The sequence below is a fragment of the Pinus tabuliformis genome, chromosome J (genome assembly GCF_031772625.1).
Source record: "Pinus tabuliformis cultivar Carrire ecotype Pingquan chromosome J, CPIR1, whole genome shotgun sequence".
Taxonomy (NCBI): domain Eukaryota; kingdom Viridiplantae; phylum Streptophyta; class Pinopsida; order Pinales; family Pinaceae; genus Pinus; species Pinus tabuliformis.
The window spans coordinates 1,490,578,903-1,490,596,151 of NC_142295.1; the positions used below are offsets into that span (position 1 = coordinate 1,490,578,903).

The window sequence follows — 17,249 nt, forward strand, 5'->3', positions numbered from 1 at the left end:
CCGATGTTTGATCAGCCGGAATATCTGTCTCTTAGGAGAGGTACTAATGTCGAGGGCATTCTTTATTGAGTAAGCCATTTCTGGAACCCTAGATGTATTCAAAAACTGCATAATAATAAACCCCTCATATCTGTTCCACCAGTTTTCTCGCATTGGGTTTTTCCGGGGACGATTGTCCAAAAATAACGGTGTCCCTTGTGTATTTGTCTCAGTTATTTCAGTTGTTGATCGGTATATGAGTTAAGGCCGAATTTGTGTTTATTTCAGTATTATTTATATTTATAAATAACTTGTTAATGGAATAAACAAGTAGGAGAAATGAAACCAGATAATGCACTAGGGATTTCTAACATGTCAGACTTAGAAATTTCAACAATTAATACCCATTAATATTTTTATTTTCCTAAGTTTGGACTTAGGAACCCCATTAAAAATATTAATTATTTTAATAAAACACAATCCGGGTGGAATTTCACCAAACAATTTATGGGTCTTGGAGATCTCATGTGTTCTAGCCCCTCCACAAAATTTTAGAGGTAGAGCACATCCGATGCTACCCAAAATCAACACTCCCTCTTCGCAAGGAATGTGCTCTAGCCATACTTCCCAACAGAAGTATCACACTAATCCAGGGCATCGATCCTCTGTGTTTCTGATACTTGGCCTGTTTCCCTTCATGCACTGCACTGCTGCATCTTGTATTGCTGCCCATGACATTGCCACTGTCACTGCTACATTTGTACTGCAACTCCCTCTCAATATGCTGCATCATGTTGCCCATAGCACCGCCACTACTAAATGTTGCACTGCAACTCAGTTGCTGAGAAGTAAGCCACTGAAAAAGGTCACCCAAAAGCTGACATGCTGGTCAGTCGAGATGTCCCTGGATGCTGAAGCTACCTCTGCTGCTAATCTATCATGACCCTCTGATCCTATTGTTGTATCTGCTTTGTGCCTCCCGCACTGCTCAACACTCTACTGCATTGCTTCAGACTTTGGCACTCTAACTCTGTCGCTATCACTCCATCATCCCTCGCACCAACTGACTCCCGTCATTCTACTACTATCATTAAGGGCTCCCGTAGCCGTATGTGATCCAAGAGTTTGGCATTTCAAGGATCCTTCCCTCTTGTGGAGTCCTCCCAACTACATCTCAATATTGCCCCACCTCTTCTCTAGAGGTGCATGACCACTCATGGCGCAATCCTCATCATCGTCCTCCTTGTCAGCTTTCGTTGGAGCAGCCTTGAGTCAGACTTCTCTTCCTTCCCCTTCTTTTGAGGGCACTGAGTGGCGAAATGACCCAGTTCTCCACATCTGACTTTGGATGTGTCTTTCTTTTTCCTCTTTCGTTGCCCTTGTTATCCCGTTGATGCGAGAGCTGCATCCTCCTCTTCCTCCTTCTTGAATCTGATTCCTTTGTCGCTACTTCCCACCTTGGTTAACCGTTTGATCTCTTCTTGTCAAAGAGTTGCCCACATCTCTTCCCAACTAGGGAGAGAAGCCCTGCCCAAGATGCTCTGGACAAAGGTCTCCCAGTCTTCAATGGTTGCATTTAGGCAGTCCTGACCATGAACTCAGCATCTGGTGTAGACCCCATGGAAGTCAGCTGGTCTCGAAGCCCTTGTAATCTAAGAAGGAAGGGATCGATCTCTTCTCCCCTTTGCATCCGGTACTCTCTCAGCTAATTTTCTAATAGCATCTTCCGTTGGACGGAAGTGACCTGGTACAAGGTGGTCAACGCCTCCCACATCTCCCTTGATATTTCCTTCTCAGCAATGTGTTGTACTACATGATCTTTGACCCTATCTAGGATCATGCACTTGGCCTTCGCCTGGGCCTCTTCTTACTTCTTTAACGGATAAACGTCGACAGAAAGAGCAACTACTTTCAAGGCATAGTCCTCGATGTGATGTTTATCTAGGATTGCCAGGATCATGGCCTTCCAGATGACAAAATTGGATGCTCCATCCAATCTGTCCTAATCCCTTAGTCCATTGACCGCCATCTCTATTCAACAAATATAGGACTAATTCTCTTCTCCCTCTCCTATTGTTAATCCAGCAAGACTCGGATCTAGATTTCTTTGGTGCTAGAAATCCTCTAAGGAACAAGCTCCTCTAGACTCCCTCTGAATCCTGATTTCCTTCACGGAAATCCTCTGGCCAAATGTCGAATCACTCCTCTCCAATCCTCCTTTGCTGCTGCAACCTAGATCTAGATTTCTTTGGCTAGAAATCTGTCAAGGCAGTGACTCCCTCTAACTCGGCTTTCTCTCCAAAGACATTGTTCTGCACCAACAGCAATAGCGTCCCACCAACTCCACAGATCAAGTCTACTCTACTCCTACAGCCCCGACAACTGACTGATTCGAGCCTCTTAGGCTTTGTGCTGGCCCAGAGCGCTGACGCAGTCACTGCATGAACTCCTCTTGGGCTCTGCGTCACCCTCTACAAGTTCGAAATGTTGACACAGGAACTGGGTGATCCTCTACATCACTTTTCTGGCTCTGCGTCACACCTTCAGCTACTCCTCTACCTCTGAAACGGCGTTGTCACTTGGGACAGCTGCTTCTCTACAATAAATTCTCTAGATCTCTTGGCTGGTGTCTTCAGTCTCCTATGATCTATAATGCTCTGATACCATGTGAAAATTTCTGAATCTACACATCAGAATTCCTACTGCAATCATTGGTTTATCATCTCCTACTTGTTTTTACATTCAACAACTTATTTAATTATTTAAACAACAACGGAAACACTATTGCAGACTACACATACATACAGATCATGAATTGAAAATAGAATGAGACAAATACACAAGAGACACCGTTAATTTTGGACAAACGTCCCAAGAAAAACCCAATGTGAGAAGACTAGTGCAGCAGCTCTGAGGGTTTTCTATTATTAAGCAGTAGTTCTGAATACAACTCTGGACGCCCTCTTGACTATCCAGTTACAGAGATAAAAATATACTGGCAGAAACCTAAGTGAAATTACCTCATTTCACCCGAAAAAATCTCTCCATTCCGGCAACTGGACTGACTGTCCCCGGCCACAACTGTGTTGCCCCTTCGCAGTAGCTGCGCGGGCTTGCGTGGAGCACACTGGGACACTAGGTCAGCACTGCGCTACCTCCTCTGCCTCTTGGAGCTCTGATGTCAGCCTTCTTGACTGATCTCGCTGCTCCCTAGCTGAATTTGGACTTCTGTTGGAGGGTGGCTCTACCCCTGCACTTGCATTGCGTGGGGCCCTCCTGGCCTAGCGTCAATCGCCCTGGATCTGCGTTGCCTCCGCTAGCATCTCTCTGCCTCTCTTTGTTGTGTATTCGAGGTCCCGAAGAAGATCCTCCAACCTCAACTATCCCTGCCCCTACGCTACAACAGATCGCTTGTTCGATTTTCTCAGTAAACCTCACCCCAGAAAAATTGAACTAAGTGATCTCTCAAGTGTATCTCCAACTGACCCTCAAGCCTCCTCTTATATTTTTCCTGTTGATGAATCAACGGCCGAGATTAAGTCCCTAATCAACGGCTAAGATTAAAACAAACTTGATCCTCGTCACTTAGAAGTTTTTCACCCATATTCTTATTAATACCCACTAATATTTTTATTTTCCTAAGTTTGGACTTAGGAACCCGATTAAAAATATTAATTATTCTAATAAAACACAATCCAGGTGGAATTTCACCAAACGATTTCTGGGTCTTGGAGATCTCATGTGTTCTAGCCCCTCCACAAAATTTTGGAGCTAGAGCACATCCGATACTACCCAAAATCAACAGATTTCGCTAGGGGTAAATGGCCAACGGGGTACTTACCATTCTAGCTCCATGTTGGAGTGATCTATTTTGTAGAGTGGGTATGAATTGTTTCTCTAATAGGGTTTTTACCTATTAGTGGGGTAACAATTCTAGTCTAATGTTGAGTTGTCACAGTGTTGCGGGGGAGCGCCCCCCCCCCCTCGAACCCGCTCCCGAAGCGCGCTCCGGGCCGGAGCGGGTCGGGAGCGCGCTCCCCAAATCGCACCCGAACGGGAGCGATTTTCGGGAGCGCGCTCCCGTAAAAAAATTTGCGCTCCCTAGTCTGTGAGGGAGCGCTTCAGGGAGCGATCGCTCCCGCGCTCCCAGAGCGCTTTTTAATGCCCGGGAGCGATCGGGGAGCGATCGCTCCCGGGCATTAAAAAACGCTCCGGGAGCGAATTTTAAAGAACCGGGAGCGGTTCGGCGGAAAAAAATTCCGCCGGACCCGAAAAAACAAAAAAATTTAACTAATTTTTTTTGGTTTATAAGCCCAATGGGCCAAAAAAAAATCATTTCAATGAGATTGAGCTTGAGCTTGAGAGCTGAGGAAGAGCAAAGGAGCAAGGAGCAAGGAGCCAGAGCTGAGGAGCGAGGAGCAAGTGCCAAGGAGCGAGGAGGAAACTTGCAGAGGTAAGTAACTTAATCATTTAGTTAGTTTAGCTGGTTAGGTAGTTAATTTGGTTAGTTTCATTTACCTGTTTGAGTTTAAAGATCATTAATTTAAATTAAATTAATAAATTAAATGAATTAATCCCAATAAACTAAATTAATTTGCAGATTCAAGACTCAAACCCTACAAACATCAAACACGATGGACCTAAGGATTTTTATTGGCATTTTCCTCTTCCTGGTCCCCTTTCTGGTTATTATGGTGGTGGAGAGTAGGAAACGGAGGGGGCCTGAAACTGAAGAGGTGGATGAAGAAGCCGGAGGAAGTCAAATGGGTGAAAACCCCAGTGAGGAGAATGTGGAGGAGGGTGAACATGAGGGTCAAAAAACTAAACAAGACCAAACTCCATTGTGGAAATATGTTCACAGGGTTGAAACAGGGAGAGGGGGTGGAACCACTAAATTTCATTGCCCCCATTACAACACTGACTACACAGGCTCATACACCCGTGCTAGAAGACACCTCTGCGGGAAAAGGCCATGGGATGGAGAGAAACAAATAGAAATCAAAACTTGTGACAAGGTGTCAACAGCAGATAGAGCCAAATACATAAAGGAAGAGGAGGACGCCCAATACAGAGCAAAAAGATCAAGGGGTTTCTTTGAACCAAGCTCACAAAGAACTCCTTCAGCATCCTCCCAAGGCAGTGGATATGGACATGGAGGCACAGGGTCATCATCTTTACGCCGTAGAACCATATCAGATTTCCTTGATGAGGGCTGTAGGAATGATGTGGATTCAAAAGTTTACAGGTTCCTCTATGCATGTGGGATACCATTCAATGTTCTACGCTCACCTTATTGGCACGAAATGGTTTCTGCCATAAATGATGCCCCTAAAGGATACAAGAGCCCTGGGTATGACAAGGCAAGAACTGTTGGCCTTGATCATGAAAAAGCAAAAATATCACATTCTTTGAATAAAATGACAAGTTCTTGGACTGACAATGGGGTGTCCATTGTATCTGATGGATGGACAAATGTAAAAGGCAAGCCATTGATAAGTGTTCTTGCCGTGTCTGTTAGTGGTCCCATCTTTCTAGCTGCGCATGATTACTCAGACAAGTTCAAGACCGCTATCAACATTGCAGAAGCATTGCTTGAAACAATTGAGCGTATTGGCCCATACAATGTCATCCAAGTCATCACTGATAATGCTCCTAATTGTAAGGCAGCGGGAGCAATTATTGAGGATAAATACCCGAACATATTTTGGTCTGGATGTTTGGTTCACACATTGAACCTTCTGTTGCATGATATTGTCAAAAACAAAAATGAACAATACCAATGGATTGGTGATTTGTACAAGAAAGGAAAAAAAATGATAAAATTTATTACAAATCATAGCAATACCCATGGCCTTTTCCGCAATCACTCGAGATTGGAGTTGCTGAAGATTGCGAGGACTAGATTTGGTAGCTATTACCTCACCTTCAGGCGCCTTTTGAAGGTAAGAGAGGCATTAGCTAGCATGGTATCAAGTCCACATTGGCAAGTGTTAAAGGAAAGGGCTACAAATGTAGCTGACATTGCAGGTTTTGAAACGGTGGAGGAGGCCGCTCTTGATGGGCAGTTTTGGACAACTGTGAGACAGGTATTGGATTTCACCAAGCCAATTTATAACATGATTCGGTTTGCAGATACAGACAAACCAGTGATTGGCGAGGTGTATGAGCAAATGGATACCATGTTGGGGGAAATAAAAGACATTGTTCATAACAAAGATCCCGACCTGTACAAACTGATTCACGATTGTGTGTGTGAACGGTGGAATAGGCTTAACCTTCCACTACATTGCTTGGCGTATATCCTTACGCCAAAATACTACTCAGATTCTTGGTTGGGCAAACCTGCAGCAGGGGGTGGTGTTAGGACCAAACCCCATTTAGATCGAGAGGTAACTAGAGGATATCTGGAAGCATTAGAAAAGTTGGTGCCTGACAGGGAGGAATGTGCAGCTGTGCGCCTTGAAATAGGCAGATACTTCACTGGCAGTGGTTTGTATGGTAACTTCCATGCAATGGATGACAAAGATAAATTTGATTCTCTCACATGGTGGGAAACATATGGCGGCCACGGACTTTTGCGAAAATTGGCAATAAAAGTTCTTTCACAGGTTGTAAATTCTTCTTCTGCAGAGAGGTGTTGGAGCACCTACAGTGATATACATAATGTGAAAAGAAACAGGCTCAACGAAAACCGAGCAGAAAGCTTGGTTTATGTGCACTACAACTTGAGGTTGTTGAGCCATTACTGTGATCGAGCTAATGAAGATCCCACATATAAAATTTGGGACAATCACCCTGAGGACAACAATTTGGAGGATGGCATTGTACATATGGAAGAACTAGAAGAGGAGCTTGTACGGGATGAAGCTGAAGCAGCTGCAGCAGCCATGCCACCTCCACCTCCACCATCCAGTAGCAGTTCTCGGGGCCCAAGTCTTGTTCCATCGCTGTCGCCACCTCCATCGACACCCTCGCGTGGAGGCTCTAGTTCTGGTCGTCGGTCTGGGCGGGAGACTCCTAGAAGACCACCACGACCTACTTATACTCCTGGAGACTCTCGTGGCAAGGGCCACTTGTAGATTTACAGTTTACTTGTCTTTTTTAGTTTCTATTAGACTTGTCACTTTAGTTTTCATAACTGTTCAGTGTTGAGTTTTGAGTCCTTGACTCTTGACTCTTGACTCTTTCATATCATTATGACATTATGATATTTTTTGTAAACATTATATCACTGTGACAATGAAAATTTGAAGTTTGAAGTTGGGCCTTGGCAATTATAACTCATTGGTAATGATTGTGAATTATGAATATGATGCTTTGTGAAAGACTAAAGTTGTTTCATTTCATCTCATTATTCATGTTTCATTTTATAAATTTTTAACATTTCATATCATGTTAACAGTTAGAAGTTAGGACTTAGAAATATCTTCGATATTACTTCTTGTAATGGTTAAACTTGGCTTACAAGTACAACTTGTTACTTTGGTGATCAATGATGATAAATGTTATTGAATTTTCAATTCTGAAAGCTTGAAGTTGAAACTTTAATATTGAATTTGATGAATCATGATTTATAAGACTCAATATGTTGCAGTTGTAATATGTATTTTAATTTTACTAAGGTTGATGACGATTATAATTTCTAGATGATTGATGTGATATGGTTCAATGATCAATTTATGTTTTTTTATGTTTTTTATGTCTATTTCATCATTCTACATGTTTTTGTTGACATATATGTATCAAAAATTAAAAAATATAAAAAATACATATATTTTTAAAAAATCGCTCCGGGATTCGCTCCCAAACCGGGAGCTTCTGAAAATGGTCGCTCCCGCTCCCAAGTAACATTGAGTTGTCATGTAGGCTCCATAGGTGAGGGGGTGAAGAGCCATGTTGGGCCCTACTTTTGTACCTCCTACACCTATCTTATTCCCTTGTTGTTACAAACATTTACTCTCTTTTACCTTTCTTTTTACCATGATACCACTCTACCTAGATCAAACCGCACTATTTTGTGAATGGAGGTAAGATGTGTTACTTAGCATTGTTTTCATATGTCTTTGATTAGTTTAAGTGAGTAATAATGAACCTGTAACTCTTGGGTTATTTTGACTAACTTTTACAAGGACTCACAGACATATGAAGACATGTGGACAGGTTAGGAAGAACCCAGCATACAGTGCAGCATATTGCTTGACAACGCAACAGACAACCATATGTGGACTCACTATTTTGTACCTAATTTTTGTATCGCATTCTGTACTCTACTTGGCAGCGACATCCAGTCAAATCTTTGTCATTCCAGAAATAGGTCTCTTCGTGCTCAACGGGGAGTCGGTTTCATTGTTCGTGCTGAGATCGGGACTAGCTCAAATGTGATCCTTCTAAAGATGTTTACAAGATTTCATACAGCCTAACTTAGCCACGGCATTATGTGTTTACTTTTCTCAGTTAGTTAGTTGCAATTGTTTTACCATCAGCTGAACTCTATATAAACCCTGATGAGTTTTGTATGCAAGTTAGCTGAAAGTATCATACACATAGCCTTTTGTAAGAGTTATATGCTCAGAAGACATTGGAGACTGGCATATTTCTTGTCTAAATTAATGATCCACTGAATCTTAACATAATCCTGGTTCTGGCCTTTATTCCCTGTAAGTGTTAATGTTTTTTTATTTCTAAGTTATTGAGTTAGTTTAAGACTTGCTCTGGGAAGTGGCAAGGGCCCACCACAACATGGAAACAAGTCTTGTAATCGATATAGATCGTAAGAGATGTGTTTTTGGGATTCGAAGTTCATATTTCGTTTTAAGAGTTGTTTGCCAATAGATCTTGATTTATTGATTCTGTACTTAAATTGCTTGTTTTGGTTGCCTCGGATTTGGAAGAGTGTTATGCCCTTAAGTCTTGTGAACAGAGGAACAGTGTTGCTTAGTGTTTCTTATGTATGAATGATTCCTTCATCATACTTCTTTGGTTCAGAATACTTAAAAGAACACTTTTTCCAATCTCAACGAATTCTGAAGAGGACAACTGCATTGTGAACTTAACCTGTTGATCCAAATTAAATCTGGTATTTTCATGTTAATTGTGTGCATTTATCAACAACGCAGAGTTCTTGAACATTGTGTTTTATGAGGAAGTATCCAGAAACAGTCAGGCAGAACATTATTCATTAATGAAGATTCTGTGATTGAGAGTTATAGCATAGCTTCGAAATTCCATCACTGTAGTGAAGTTTTGTTGAGATTATAGGTTGGCACTCGTTTTATAAAAGGCTGCTTGCTTAGGATAGACTTTCTGAGTTTATTTGGAATGATTTCGAGTTAGAATATAAACATTGATCTTCGAAGTCTTTTAAATCTGAGTGTGTTAAAGCATGAGAACATTGATTTAAATTGTCTTTTAGTTTCTTTTGAGGTTCTTCAGAAGTAAATGTGTGAGCTAGATAGGATCAAGGAATCAGTTCTTTAGTTTGTCTCATATACCCCGAGGATTGAAATTAAGTTTTACTTGGATTGAAACTAAGTTTTGCTTGAATTAAGATTAACTTTGCTTGGAGTGAGGTTAGTTTTACTTTGATTAAGACTGTTTAGTGATTCGTATTGCTTGAGTTGTGATTAATATTGCTTAAATGTTGATTGGAATTAGTCTTTCCTGAACGATGATTGGTCGTGTGGAATAGTGATTAGTATTGTTGTGCATGACTTATTTTATTTGCAGTGGTTTGAACTGTTTATGCAGCAATTTATATTTCTTATAACAGTGATCTGTATTGTCTATGTCAAGACTTGAATGTTGTACAATAATCTTCAAAGAATTTGTGCAATGCTTTTAAATTAGGATGTTTGCTTGATTCATTTCTGAAGTAAGTTTTTGAGTTAGATAGATCAGGGTTAAAGTAGAACAGTAATTAAAGTTTTGATAGAACAAAGATTTAACTATAGGATAATAGGTTTCTTCACTTTAGCTTATGGAAAGTAGAGATTGAAAGTTTCGTACTCAATTCTGTACTAAACTATTCGGAACCTGAATCGAAACGCAGTGCAACACAAAGTTTACGAACCTCAATCGATAATTTAATTTAGCGGAATTAAATGACAAATAAAACCCCCAACAAGCCACCTCTAGGGTTGCCCATTCACATTAGAGCTATTTACAAATAGATAGGCATGTGAGAGTAAAATCAGTCAAGATAGCAAACTCATTTGATCTTTTCTAGTGGAGGAGAAATTTCTGCTAAAGGAGAAATCTGTTTTGGAGAATCATCTTCATCTTCATCATCATTTTTATCTCTTGGACAGCTGCATATGTGAGAAAGAAGTACGAGTTGACCAAGTCACTTTGGCTGAAGTTGATCGTTCCCTTGACCAGCATTGACCATGATTGTTTGACCTCTATTTCCCCAAGTTTGACTGGGTGTTGACCACGGCTGTTTGAGCATATTTGACTACAGGCCATACGAATCTGCATGTGCAAATTGACTGTAGGCTGACCGTAGGGCCAAATTAAATATCTGGCCGAAGTTTGGCCGCAGAATTGACTGTTTGACCAGCATTGACTTCTGAGTATTTTGACTGGTTTGACCAGTGTTGACTTGCTGTTGTTTGACCAGGTTTGACTGGTATTTGATTTGGATTATTGGCATAGCTTTCTGTAGGAATTTACAGGGTAAGTTCCTCAGATAGAACACCAAAGGACACTGCTCACAAACAGATCGCAGATCAATACACCAGTACTTTTGACGTGGTTAAAACCCTCAAAGAGGGAAACAGTCCACGGCCTGAGCCAATGCGGCCACTTCAGGCAATTTATTAATAAAAGAATGAAAATTTACATAAGCTTCTCTCATGAACGGTTAACCTACAAATGACCCTCCATGCTCTTTAAATAGAGATCATGGACCAATCGGGTGTTAAGCCACGGATCAAGTGTCGGTAATACCGAGGAGAGAATAAACCGTCGGATCACTACATATCGTGACCGTCGGATTGTAAGTTACAAAATGTACATAGTAAAAAAACACACTTTACCTAACTCTATACTAGACCAAGTTGTACTTAACTATTTCCTATGTGTCGGAATATCCTAACATCCCCCCTTAAGAACAACTTGGGATAGGATTGAAGGATTTACAAATATGACACAATAGGAGAAGGAAGGAGGCACTAGAGCCTATCCCCCCTTAGTGACAACTTCTTGAACTCCAACCATAAATCGAAGTTTAGTGAACTTCGCCTCTGTGAGAGCCTTTGTAAAGATGTTTGCAACTTGATCATCTGTTGAACAATATTGCACTTCAAGAACATGGTCATGAATGAGCTTTCCGATGAAGTGCATGTGCAGTTCAATGTGTTTGCTCCGCTGATGTTGGACTGGATCTTTGCATAGTTGAATGGTACTTTGATTATCACACCACAGTGTAGTCAGATGTTGCTGCTGAAAGCCAAACTCTGACAGGATCTGACGAAGCCACAAGGCTTCCTTACTAGCTTCTACGGCACCACGATACTCTGCTTCTGCTGAAGAAAGAGAAATGGCACCTTGAAAAGCCATTTTCTAAAAGAAAGTTATCCATTTTGGCATACCAAGCTCGAGGAGCTTGCTTGAGACCATAAAGGGATTTCTTAAGCCGACATACAAGGCTGGAGTCTGTTTGTATAAAGCCAATAGGTTGTTCCATATAGATTTCTTCATGAAAGTCCCCATGCAAGAAGGCGGATTTAACATCCATCTGATGGACTTCTCATTTGAAAGAGGCAGCAAGGGAAAGAACAAGGCAGATAGAGTTCATTTTGGCAACAGATCGCAGATCAATACACCAGTACTTTTGACGTGGTTAAAACCCTCAAAGAGGGAAACAGTCCACGGCCTGAGCCAACGCGGCCACTTCAGGCAATTTATTAATAAAAGAATGAAAATTTACATAAGCTTCTCTCATGAACGGTTAACCTACAAATGACCCTCCATGCTCTTTAAATAGAGATCATGGACCAATCGGGTGTTAAGCCACGGATCAAGTGTCGGTAATACCGAGGAGAGAATGAACCGTCGGATCACTACATATCGTCACCGTCGGATTGTAAGTTACAAAATGTACATAGTAATGAAACACACTTTACCTAACTCTATACTAGACCAAGTTGTACTTAACTATTTCCTATGTGTCGGAATATCCTAACACTTTCTAGACAAATTGCTGATTTGTAACCTTGCTAAAAAGACAAATTTCTCCCAGAAAAGATTGCTGGGTTTTCTCCCATGTTTGGGTTTCCCAGGTGAAAATTTTTGTGTATATTGTGCATGGCTGTCTTTCTATGATCTTTACTGTTTCCGCTGCATATTAATAGTTTCTGAATGTAATTATTCAATGATAGCAGTGACATAAAATACTGTGTGAAAAATCATTAGGAAGTAATTACCTGGCAGAAAATTGTATTCTACTGCACTTTTCATAGAATTTCAACAAAAATTAGCCCAAGACTTTCTTTGGAACAATCCTCAAGTATAACAAGGGGAACAAGCAAAGAAATTACTCATTGGTGTTCTCGAGTTATTCTACCTTCCAGCTTCTCGTCTTTTCCATCTTTCTCAATCTTCCTTTCATGTTGTGTGTCTTTGTACTACACTCTATTGGTTGTATTCTCTCATATTGATTCTAAAGACTAGGGCTGTGAGGAGAAATAAACTCAGCTTTGATCAAATATATACGATGTAGGTTAGGGGTATGTCAAATATATAGGATGTGTATCATAACCTGTTGGTCATTCCAAAAACGTAAACACCCTATAATTTTGAAGTTAAATATTTACAAAGGAATTGTTTAACATAAGACAGACTTTATTACAAAGTAAAGTCAATGAAAAGCTTTTTGATCGAGGAGTCATATTTAGTGGTCTTCAAATGTGAACAAGAAGAAGCAAAGGTCGATACATAAAAAATATAGTAAACGTAACAGAGAGACACTTTTAACATTATAGTATTATACTGACAGTGACAAATAAGCAAAAGGGAAAGCTGACCAGCACAAGATCCTAAATGAAGTCCTATCAGAGAACATGAAGCATGGACAGATAGTCAATAGTGCATAACCCCAGTAAAAATCAGTGAAGTAAACACCAAATATCAACATCAATTTAGGTAACAATAAATTTCCAAACATCCTGCTCAATTTCTGAGTCCTCTTGCAGAAACTCACCTTTAGAACCTTTGTTTCAAAAATATCAAATTTGTTCAGGAAAAGCAAGAAAGATGTTTTCTGCACACAGCCAAATATTATATGGTATCAAAACATTGGATAGTTCCCACGTACTGCAGTTCTGCATATCACTACATGTATTAGATGAAACAGCAACTACGAGTATCAATTTTTGTATCTATGGTGCATAGCTATTCCCTTTGGAATATAATGCTTCAAGAAATTGGAGCACATATGCTAGCAAGGACTTCAATGCATTACAAAATAAATGCAAGTATTAAACAAATTAAACTTCTCGTATTCCAGGCACACAAAGTATATATGTCCTGAAGAATTAATGTGTGAATACCACAAACCTCGAACCATGGTTGCTTTAAAACCCAGTCAAAAAGTTCCTTCGTCTCCATCATTCGGTTCTTGGTTTCATCCTCAAATAGTATCTGATCATACCTAAAGAAGTGATGATTGGGAAAACATCAGATTCTCTTTGATATGCAAAACATGACAGGATACAAGAAAGCAAAATCACTGACATGACTTGCAAGGCTAAAATGGCAAAGAAGATCCTCAACTAAATTAAAACGTATTGTAAAATACAAAGACTACAACATATCTGTGTTTAATTTATTAAATTTTGAAAAAGATGACTCTTGCATGGAATCATAATTTTTTGCTGACTCTAAATAAAGAGACTACAACATATCTGTGTTTAAACTTTAATCTATTAAAATTGGAAAAAGATGACCCTTGTATGGAATCATAAATTTTTGCTCTCTCTAAACTCTACATAATATCAGTATTGTGACCAATACTAATGAAAAACCATATTGTGCTTCAATGATCCTAAAAATTGAAATATAGAGAATGTGTTTCCATCTTGTATTGCAAAAGCAATCCTTATGACAATCCACCTCTTGAATCCATCATAGCATCAAAGCAGCATGCAGTGTAATGTTCTTTCCGTAAAATATTGCACTGATGTTCAAGGATAATTTTCAACAAGAGGACTTATTAGCACTAATTTTTAAGCCCTTGGAGCTGATATAAACTTTTAAAATCAGCTGCAAAAATCAGTGAACCTATAGGAAAATCTGTCCTATGTGTCACTGGCAAATCCTCCTCTTTCTTTGGGCTAGTGCTTGCCAACCTCACAGGGGTGTCCTTAATGATTGTACCTGCGGTTCTAACCTATAAATCTGCAACAAAGGACTCAAAAAACAGCAAGATAAAGGTTATTTGACCAGCAAGTTAGTGGCCAAACAATTATGTGAAAAGTTGTAAATTAAATATGTTGAACAGTCCTTCACAAATCAGCCTAGAAAGCATATCTAAGTGCCAAATCGCCAGAATAAATAGCTAACAACTCTCAAGAGTTTATGCAAGATAACATTGATTCTGCAATGGCCAAATGGTTAGTCGCACCAAGATGACTATTATAGAACTTGAGACAATGATACCAAGACACAGTATCAAGAGCTCTAGAGAGAGAGAGAGGAAATAATGGAGAGAAGACAGTGAGGCGCTTGACAATTCGACTTGGAAGGATTGCCTTCCACTTGCTTAAATAATAATTCCTTGACTAATTTGACCTAATATTAGGAGAGGTCGAATGACTATTATTGAGTCTTAGTTCACTTGAGTGGAGAAAACTTTGAGTTAAATGACCCTTTCTCGGAGTTAACAAGCGATAAAAATTAGATCTTGATAAACTTGGCACTTAAACTTGAGTATTTTTTCCTGCTTTAGGCAATTCATCCTCCTTAGCCATTCGAGTCACCATTTTTTTCCTTTTTTTAATAAATTTCCAACTTTAGAACTTAGTTGGCCTCTTATTTAGATTTTGGCCTAGTTTCTCTCTTGCATGGCAATTTCAGTTAAGAGATCAAACTTGTGGAGGAAAAAAGAGATAATTTCTAGGAAAATGTGAGATAATGGAGGAAAATTAGAGGAACGAGTGGAGGGAAACTAGGAGAAGCTTTAGGGAAGGGAAAACACATGAGAGAGAAAATATTAAGAGGGAAAGTAAATTTACTTGAGTGTCATATCACTAATGACTCATCCAATTCTAAGCCACATGTGCATCCTCAACTGTTGCCACATGTGCACCCTTCAGACTGCCTCCTTATGTTGCTAAAAAAGTAATAAATCCGCATGTCCACAAAATTATACTCATTATTCTAGGAATCAGATGGGGAACCCACATCTGTTACTAGCATTGCCACATCAAGGCTGTTAAAAATAGGAAGTTCTCAAAATCAGATGAAACCACCACCACCAAACTCAGTTTTCAGTGGGAAGTCTAAATGTGTAATCACTGGTGCCTGGCTCTGACTGCTAAAAATAGAAAGTTCTCAGATTTGGTTGAGAACAACACCATTGGATTCAAAACGCAGTGGTAAAATCTGGATATGTGTAATCTCGCAACCATTGCTAAAAATAGCAAGTGCTAAGAATATGTAAGTATACTAATTGGATTTGTCTTTCAGTAAGAAATCCAAATCCACTGTCAGAATCAACATGCAAGCACTGGTAAAAATAGAAATTGTTTGATGTTGGTCGAAAGTAGCTCATCGAACTCAAAATTTCGCAAGGATTTTAAATATATCATTGTCTAACATGCGATCCTCTGGACGCAACCTGCAAAAAATAGTAAATGCCATGCATGTCGCCCAAAAAAGCCTCACTGGAATCCTGAGTTCACAAGGACTCTGAATATGTGACCAATACTGTCGTTCCATCTCTGGAACTTCCTCTCCCAATAAGGAACCTGCTGAAATAGAAACTCTCTCAAAACTGTGCAAAAAATGTCTCTGTTATGAATAAATAAATGAATAAAATAAATAATAAAACAAATAATAGATAATTAATTAATAATAAATAAACATTAATACAAAATTAATAGTTATAAATGCAAAAGTCAAATGACATGACCAGTCAATGCCTATTTAGGAACACTGTCAAGAAGGCAAGTAATCATCAATCATTTTCATTATATATATATATATATATATATATATATATTGTCCACTGTAACGACTATGAGGACAATAGATATACAGTGGACAATAGATATATATATATATATATATATATCAGTGTTGATAATATCGGTATCGGGAAATATCGGCGAGGGTCCAGAAAATATCTTATCGGCGAAAATATCGGCAAATATCGGCAAATATCGGCAAGCATAAAAAATGCATAATATACTCATTTTTTTAAGATTTTTAAACATATAAAGCAATAACAACATGAAATAAACACATTGGCACATAAATATGAAGAAAATACTGATATATATGATGTCAAATAGAAATGACACATCAAAGGCGATACCAAATCCTACTGATCCCTGATAATTTTCCATTCAAGGACTCAAATGTGGAGAACCAATACAAAATAACATCACATATATAAAAGCATCTCATCATCATGAGTTATATGTAGCATAACAAATAAAACTAGCAGCTATCTATCTGAAATCACTGCCCTCCCCCCCTTCACAGGAAAACATGATGGGTTGTTTGCCAGGCCTGCCCCTAGTAGTAGGAGGCCCTGACCCTGCCTCTGCACCTAATGTCAAATAATGAGTGCTAGGTATGGGGCTATGCTCTCATATATCTATAGCAGATGGTGTTGATGCTGATGCTCCCGCAGTGTCCTCCTCCTCCTCCTCCTCCTGCTCCTCCTCTGAGTGCTGCTGCTCCTCTGACTCCGAGTCCTCCTCTTGCTGCCCCTGCTCTAATGGATCATCTGCCACTGGCTCTAACCATGAAGGTGACTCCTCCAAGAGGGGCTCCTCAGACTCCACCCTCCACGGAGACAATACATCAATATTATCTAAGCTAAGTCACATGACACGAGGACACGAGACACGGAGGACACGTAAATACGAGTATTCAATACGAAACGCAACGACCTGGAAACAAGACACGGGGGACACGTTTTCTATATATATATACCGAAATATAGTTTTTTATCCATATTAAATTGCAGGTTGCAGCTTATCTAATCAAATTAAAATATAAATATACCGAAATATAGTTTTTTATCCATATTAAATTGCAGG

The 17,249-nt window shown here is 39.6% G+C and overlaps 1 protein-coding gene across 5 annotated transcripts in view; it reads right to left on the minus strand.

The window, feature by feature from the left end:
- LOC149233054 (G protein alpha subunit 1) overlaps positions 1-17,249 on the minus strand; it is a 318,543-nt gene that overhangs the window by 74,811 nt on the left and 226,483 nt on the right. For 4 of the 5 annotated variants that reach the window (XM_089379667.1, XM_089379668.1, XM_089379669.1 and 1 more), the window contains 2 exons: positions 13,537-13,630; positions 13,181-13,240 (listed from right to left, as the gene is read on the minus strand). In XM_089379667.1, the coding sequence (XP_089235793.1) occupies positions 13,181-13,240; positions 13,537-13,630 (154 nt within the window). The remainder of the gene's footprint in view (positions 1-13,180; positions 13,241-13,536; positions 13,631-17,249) is intronic. The other variant, XM_089379671.1, reaches the window with a different exon arrangement.